Source organism: Suricata suricatta, chromosome 5, assembly GCF_006229205.1.
Source record: "Suricata suricatta isolate VVHF042 chromosome 5, meerkat_22Aug2017_6uvM2_HiC, whole genome shotgun sequence".
In the NCBI taxonomy this organism is placed as follows: Eukaryota; Metazoa; Chordata; class Mammalia; order Carnivora; family Herpestidae; genus Suricata; species Suricata suricatta.
In genome coordinates this window covers 114,247,939-114,255,717 of record NC_043704.1, presented here as the reverse complement: position 1 = coordinate 114,255,717, position 7,779 = coordinate 114,247,939, and the positions used below count along the sequence as shown (strand labels likewise).

Below are 7,779 nucleotides of genomic sequence, written 5' to 3'. Positions count from 1 at the left end.
AAAAATACCCTCTTGTCAACGTCCCCCTTGGATTTTCCAGGGACTGGAGAGAGAGGGCTGACTTTTCTTTTTTGAAGAATTATTTTCCCTCTCCCCCTCCCAACGGCTACCATTCCCCCTCAGGTCCCCTCCCTTGTTTTTTTTTTTTTTTTTAACGGCAGGCGAGGTGGGTTCAATATTTGCTCTCCCTAGTGAGAACACTACTACAGCCTCTAGAGAAAACTTCTCCTTGCAAATAAGGTTTTTACAACTGAAGTGAAGGCAACATCCAACTTCCCCTTGAGTAGTTCTGACACATCTTTTAAACAAACTGTATTACTGTTTGATTTTGTTTTGTTTTTGAAAAGCCACCCCTAAAGCCGTAGCCCTTTCCCTCCATTCCCCAACCCGGTTCCGCTCCAAGTTGGTGGGGAATGCTGGGCTGCTATACTCAGACTTGTTGCTGGGAACAGAACATATGATTTTTTTTTCCTTTCTCAAATTTCTATTTCCCTGCACAATAAGCGCAAATGCTGGCCAGGTCCCTTCAGACACCGGGAAACCATCCCAGATACACAAGTGGAGTTTTGAGCTGAGAGAGCCCAGGGAAAGGGCAACTCATCTTGCCAACACCAAGCGAGAATCTAGTCGATGAAAAGACCAGAAAATTAGAAAGGGGAGGAGAGGCCGCCACGGACCCTGCCTTCCTCCAACTGGTGCGGCGGGCGCAGGCGACTGGGCAAAAAAATATTCATTTTCATTTTTTCCTCTCGCCGGGCACTGGTGAGTTTCCTAACGGAGCTGCCAGTGAAAGGATGAGTTGAGGTTTCTTTGTCTGAGAAGAGTTTAGGGCTCTGATTCAGCTGCAAAGAAGCCAAATGAAGTTAGAAACAAAGGGCAAATTGAAGGATTCCGACTCTTGGCTTTTTGTGTTTTCCTTACTAGAAAATAATTAGACCTAATGAATATGCAGACGCTTCAGCTAAACCCTCGGCCGGGGCTGTTGGGTTTTAAACAGAGCTTCCAGAAATGCAACCTTCATTCCCCAACCCCCCGCATCTGCGTGCATTTTTTGAAATGCATAAATGTTGCTCGCCTTAATTGATTGAGTCACAGGGATTTTTTTACCCTGCTTTTAAGTGCCATACTCCTCTACCTTTCAACAATCATTTTAATATATAGTCAATGGCTCTTTGTGGATGGGACAAAAAGCAACTACGCGCAGTTGTTGAATAGACTTTGCGCTGGGCAAAGACAGGTTAATCGAGGGCCGCATCGCGAAAACAAGCGAGTGTTGTATGTTTGCACTGAATCCAAATGTCTGCATTTTCCTAACTAAATCAAAGGGAGTGTTATTTCTTTTTCTGCTCACTCATCTGAAGGTAAGTAAATTTTCTCTGGCGATCAAAAGCCTGGTCGGCAACAAAGACCGCGCCCGCTTTTTCCACCGTCCTGGTGTGGCGAGTTGCGGAATTTCAATAACTGTGACAAGGGTGACTGATTTGTGAACCAGAAAAGGTTTGAATGTCACAAAATTTACATTGGTCCTATCTATCGGGGATTTAAATACCAAAAAAGTATTCGCCGATTTCTAGGGAGCTTTGGGCAGTATTGAAGAACAATGGCGCGTTGGGAAATTTACAGTTTTACCTGAATGAAAGAGGCCTCGGGTGGGAACAGGGGTGCAGAGAGAGGGGGTTAGTGGGGGCAAACCAGGGAGACTAAGTAAAGGAAGAAAAAGAAGAATAACACAGGAGAGAAAAAAAAAAACCCAACACTTGGCAACAATGTTTCTAATTTGCCACACACAAAAATATGTCACCTTAATCTGCAAAGTTAAGAGTTTATCCACCTGTGCTTATTTTGGTGGTGGTGGGGGGGGAAGCGCAGGAAGCCTGACTGATTTGATAAAAGTGAGAAAATCGAGGCAGCCGATTACCCTGAGAAATCACATTTCTTGCAAATAGATAGTGGAGTGCCCGTGTGCTACAGAGATCTTAAATTATGAACAGGAGGGGGACGAGGCAAGAGGGAAGCAAACTTCAAAAGGAGCAAATAACAAAAGCCTCCTTTGCTGCCCTTGAAGGGGTGGGGGGAGAGGGGAGAAGAAAGAAAAGAAAGTTGCTGAATCGGGACATTCTGGAAGTGCCTTAGCGGTGTTTACCAGCCCCATCCCCACCTCCTAGTCTCGGAGACGCCCGGAGAAGCTAATCGCTGAGCTAAGAGCAGGTCTGAAGAAGGACTAGATAGGGAAAAAGAGAGATAGAGTTGATATAGAAGTAAGAGTGAGAGGGTGTGAGAGAGGGAGAGGGAATGGGAGAGTGAAAGAGGGATGAGAATAAAGAAAGAGTGTATATCACTACGAGGAGGAAAAGGAATCGTGGCAAAACAATTTTTCCATGAGAAGAGGGAAAAAATTTGGCTTAAAAAAAAAAGTTGCTACTCCTGGCAGCCCTGTTTGTCAAAAGGGGATGTCAAGCGCTTTACAATACCTGGGATTGATGAGGCGGGCGGGCCAATGAACGGCGCGCGGCGCCTCGGCGCGCCCTCCGTTGGCGCGGCGGCTGCAGGCGGGGGGAGTGTGGGCACACCAATGGGCGCCCGCGTCAGCAGCACGTGACACCTCCCCCTGCTCCCATTCATCAAGGGGGGGACGGTGTCGTCCTTTCAATTCATTTATCTGCAGGAATGATTGCTGCTATCAGTCTCGCGCTCACCGCCCGGCTGAGGAGGTGAAAGTTTCTCCCCGGGAAGATAAACCGCAAAAGACAATATTGTGCATGATTTGCGCCTTTTCTTTGGCTTTTTCTTTCTTTCTTTTTCCTCCCCCCCCTTTTTTTTCGCAAAAAGCAGAGGGGGAAAAAGGAGAGTGAAGGAGCGAGAAGGCGAGCCTGAGAGAAAGGAGAGAGAGAGAGACAGAGAGAAAGAGAGAGAGAAAAGAAAGGGCGAGGGGCTAGTGGAGAAGTAAGGAGGGGCATACGGCGCGAGGCGGAGAAAGGGCGAGCAGTCGCGGCTCCGGCGCTCACATTCCTCTATGCTACAAATCCGGGAGGAAGTTTTTTTTGGGGGGCTGAGATGCTCCATGCCTTTCCCTGGGCAGCCTTGACGCAAGGTCCTCTCGGCAGAGACTGAGCGGCGAGAAAGTGCGAGCCGGGCCGACGAGGTCTGCTTGGCGGGCGCCGGAGCCCGCCTTGCTTGCGGCCCGGAGCCGTCCGGCTTCCCCGAGCTTGGTCAGGCGGGCGTCCCGGCGCGTCGCGCCGCTGCCTGCGGGCTAGGACTTCGCGAGGTGGGTCGACTCCTCCTCCCTCCTCTTCTTCTTCCTCCTCTTCCTCCGCCTCCCGTTCCTCCTCCTCCTCCTCCTCCTCCTCCTCCTGATTTTCCCTCCTCGGCGGGCGAGGGTGGGGGGGGCGGGGGAGGCCGGGGCTCGCCCCGAGCAGCCACGATGCTCCTGGACGCCGGCCCCCAGTACCCCGCGATCGGCGTGACCACCTTTGGCGCGTCCCGCCACCACTCGGCGGGCGACGTGGCCGAGCGCGACGTGGGCCTGGGCATCAACCCGTTCGCCGACGGCATGGGCGCCTTCAAGCTCAACCCCAGCTCGCACGAGCTGGCCTCCGCCGGCCAGACGGCCTTCACGTCTCAGGCGCCCGGCTACGCGGCTGCCGCGGCCCTGGGCCATCACCATCACCCGGGCCACGTCGGCTCCTATTCGAGCGCAGCCTTCAACTCCACGCGGGACTTTCTGTTCCGCAACCGGGGCTTTGGCGACGCGGCAGCGGCAGCCAGCGCTCAGCACAGTCTGTTCGCTGCTTCAGCTGGAGGCTTCGGGGGCCCACACGGTCACACGGACGCCGCGGGCCACCTCCTCTTCCCTGGCCTTCACGAGCAGGCGGCGGGCCACGCATCACCCAACGTGGTCAACGGGCAGATGAGGCTTGGCTTCTCCGGGGACATGTACCCTCGGCCTGAGCAGTACGGCCAGGTGACCAGCCCGCGTTCGGAGCATTATGCCGCACCGCAGCTGCACGGCTATGGGCCCATGAACGTGAACATGGCCGCGCATCACGGCGCCGGCGCCTTCTTCCGTTACATGCGCCAACCCATCAAGCAGGAGCTCATCTGCAAGTGGATCGAGCCCGAGCAGCTGGCCAACCCGAAAAAGTCGTGCAACAAAACTTTCAGCACCATGCACGAGCTGGTCACGCACGTCACCGTGGAGCACGTCGGCGGACCTGAGCAGAGTAACCACATCTGCTTTTGGGAGGAGTGTCCGCGCGAGGGCAAGCCCTTCAAAGCCAAATACAAACTGGTCAACCACATCCGCGTGCACACGGGCGAGAAGCCCTTCCCCTGTCCCTTTCCTGGCTGTGGCAAGGTCTTCGCGCGTTCTGAGAACTTAAAGATCCACAAAAGGACGCACACAGGTACGAAAACGCTGTTCTTGAATCCTCACCCCTCATCCCGGGCCTGGGACCGAGATCCAAAAGTCAGGGGCTGGGACGCACAAACCCGGCCGCGGTTGGGTCTGGGCGTCAGTTTCCAGAAGGCAGGCAGTGAAAAGTGTGTGCTGGGTTTTTTTTTCTTTCTTTTCTTTTTTTCTCTTCTTCTTCTTTTTTTTTTTTTAGTTTTAGGCTTGAAATTATGAAGAGGTATAGAAAGGATCAGACAAGACGTATCTAGGAATATAGATTTTAACATGAGGACTAAAAAGGCTGGGAGAACAGAGAGACTCCAGCTTTGCGGAGACCTTGGTGCGCGCGAAGCCGGGAGAGGTGGCAGTCTCTCGGCTGCGGCGCAGGCTCCAGCCGCTCCAGCTGCAGACAAAACTAAACGTTTGCTTCCAGCCAACGTCTCTCTCCACGCACCTTAGGGAGGACTTTGTCAAAGGAAGAACTGAGGAAATTGGGAGAGAGAGGATGAAGGCACAGGGAAAGAAACAAAAACCGAAAGGGGGGGGGGCGGAGGATTGAAAGCAAGAAAGTTGGGCCTGAGTAGGTTTTTGGAGACTTGTGCATATTTAAAGAGCCCAATTTTAGTAGGGACTTGTTTTTTGAGTAGGTTTGAAGAGTTGGGATGGTCAGCGAAAGGCGGATAAGTCTTTTCTCAATTAGATTTTATGAGGTAGTTTTCAAAACACCGAATACTCTGCATTGGCCTTTAAAAATAAAGAGGCCGGTCGGGAACAGTTAAAAGAAAAGTTCGTGGAGAGCTCAAGGCTGTGTCTGAGTCCCAGGCCATTCCAGGCCCGTAAAGCCAACAAGGCCGGGAATCCTGCCACTCTGGTTTGCCGGGGTGATTTCTGTGAACCGCGTTAGGAACTTGGGGTTTAACGCCGAAGTGAGGAAAAGAATTTGCGGCGCCAAGCCCTCGGCCAGATTACCTTATAAAATGTGAGTGTGTGTAGGGGGTGGGGTGGGGTGGAGGAGGCGACGAGGGGGGTGCGGAGCATCGGGGAGGGGGAAGGGGTGGAGAGAAGAGCAAAACAGCAGGAGATGCAGCTCGCAATGTGAAAATTAGAAACCAAGAGCTAGGTAGAAGCCGCCCGAAATCATCTGTATAGCCTCAGGCAGAAAAACCAGCAGTTAGACCTGCTGCACCGGGATCTAGAAAAACCACCACTACTGATAATAATACTAAAAAATTAAATCTGGATCTAATTGGATTAGGAGTTAAAATGGTTCAGATTATTTATAATTCCGCTGAAGATATAAGACTTTATTGAAAACCCAGGTTTTTGAACTTGCAAAGTATTAACGCTGGGCTGCTGCCGTTTTGTTTTTATTTCTTCCATTGTTTAAATTTTTAAAAACAGCTGCAGGGTTTGTTCTAATCAGACTTCTTTCTTGCCTTTCGCACCAGGGGAGAAGCCCTTCAAGTGCGAGTTCGAAGGCTGCGACCGACGCTTTGCCAACAGCAGCGACCGCAAGAAGCACATGCACGTGCACACGAGCGACAAGCCCTATCTCTGCAAGATGTGCGACAAGTCCTACACGCACCCCAGCTCGCTGCGCAAACATATGAAGGTAATCGCCGCCCTCTCGCTGCCCGCCTTCGAGCCGGGGCTCGCTCTGCTCTTCGGCCCAGGGTCGGGCGGCGAGTGGCAGCCGGGTGGTGGTAGGAACGGGGGGCACAGGCAGAAAGGAACCGGTTCCACTTTGCTGAGTGGGGCCGGACGGAGAGGACAGGGGCTTGAAAGTGGAATGGGGGCGCCCGGGGCCTTCTCAGTTTACTGTTGAATCAGCAAAGTACAAAGCAGCGCGCACTGCAGCAGAGGCCGCGACAGAGTTTGGCCCAGGTAGGGAGCTGTGCCAGCGGGCCATCTCTGCCTAAGCTGCCGCCAAGGGAGCAGGCCGCGTCGGCAGAAGAGGTGGGCTCTTGCGCGCAGGCCTGAGCGTTGGCTTACCTAAATCTGAGCAAGCGGAGTCCAGCGGCTGCGGGAGGGACCGTCGCGGGCTCTGGCCTCCAGTCCAGCCTCCCTCTTCCCAGATCTGTTTTTCTTTTGTGAGCCCCGGGGGCGCTGTCCCCCTCTGGAGCGCGGCCTTCGCAGGGCGGAGGCGGGCAAGCTGAAGGCCGGCGGGTCAGGCCTCCCGCGAGCTCCCGGGGATCCCGCGCTGCGCGAGGGGGCGGCCCGCGGCCTTCGCCCGTCCTGGGCGGCCGCCGCGCCCGCTCTGTCTCTCCGTAAAAACGCGACTTTATTCCCGCAGGTCCACGAATCCTCCTCGCAGGGCTCGCAGCCTTCGCCGGCCGCCAGCTCCGGCTACGAGTCCTCCACGCCGCCCACCATCGTGTCTCCCTCCACAGACAACCCGACCACCAGCTCCCTGTCGCCCTCCTCCTCCGCAGTCCACCACACAGCCGGCCACGGCGCGCTCTCTTCCAATTTTAATGAATGGTACGTTTAAAACCAGAAACAAAACACCGAACAAAACCCTATTTAAGAGACTGAACACACACGTACACAAAATATTACTGAATGAACCCTGCGAATCAACACAGCCCCCCCACCCCCTCGCCCCAGACCCCGCAGTCCTATTTTTTTTAAACCTGCCAAAAGACCCAGGACCGAGTAAGAGCAAGAACACCCCAAACCTTTCATTTTTTTTTCCTTTTTTTCTTTCTTCCTTTTTCTTTGATTTATCTTTCTTTTCCTTGTTACTTTTTCTTTTTTTTTTTTTTTTGGCAAAGGTTTGGTAGCCGAGGGGCGGGAGGGTGGTCGAGGAGAAGGCGGCCGCCTGACCAAGTGCCGCCAACCCCGACCGAGGGCCAGTTTCTCGTCGGAATCGAACAGGCTCTCTGGGCTTCCGGTTTTTTGTTTCTTGGTTTTTTTTTTTGTTTGTTTGTTTTGTTTTTCTTTGCATTCTTGTAAATACAGAATTATTAGCTTAAAATGTACTGTTGGATTCTGTAAATAGTTATATCTCGGTTGGAGCGGGCGGGTGGGTTCGTGGCGTTGTGGTCTTTGCATTGGGGGAGGGGGGAGGGGCTGGGCGGGCGGGGGAGGGGAGGGAGGGTGGGCGGCCGAAAGCCAACTGTTTGTACTGAATGGCAAGAATGTTCTAGTAAATGTGTACCAAAATGTGAATTACTTTGTACTATTTCAGTCTCCACGTCGACCTAACAGAATATTATTGGTATTAATGTGCTTTTTTTTTTTTTTTTGTATAAAGTGCAAACATTTCGTCCCAAAGTCTGAGTACTTTAGTGCAGTAAAATGTTGTTTCACGTCCTGTCAAGAATTCGTATAGTACGAGCCTGGATCTGCGTGTCGAACTGTTCCATTTGTTTATGTAAAGTGATATT

The 7,779-nt window shown here is 52.7% G+C and overlaps 1 protein-coding gene across 1 annotated transcript; it reads left to right on the top strand.

Moving 5' to 3' along the window:
* Positions 1-3,384: 3,384 nt before the first annotated feature.
* On the top strand, positions 3,385-7,428 carry ZIC1 (Zic family member 1). The gene is made up of 3 exons (XM_029940091.1): positions 3,385-4,403; positions 5,839-6,002; positions 6,684-7,428. The coding sequence occupies exons 1-3, from the start codon at positions 3,422-3,424 to the stop codon at positions 6,879-6,881; spliced, it is 1,344 nt and encodes a 447-aa protein (XP_029795951.1). The 5' UTR covers positions 3,385-3,421; the 3' UTR covers positions 6,882-7,428.
* Positions 7,429-7,779: the final 351 nt, after the last annotated feature.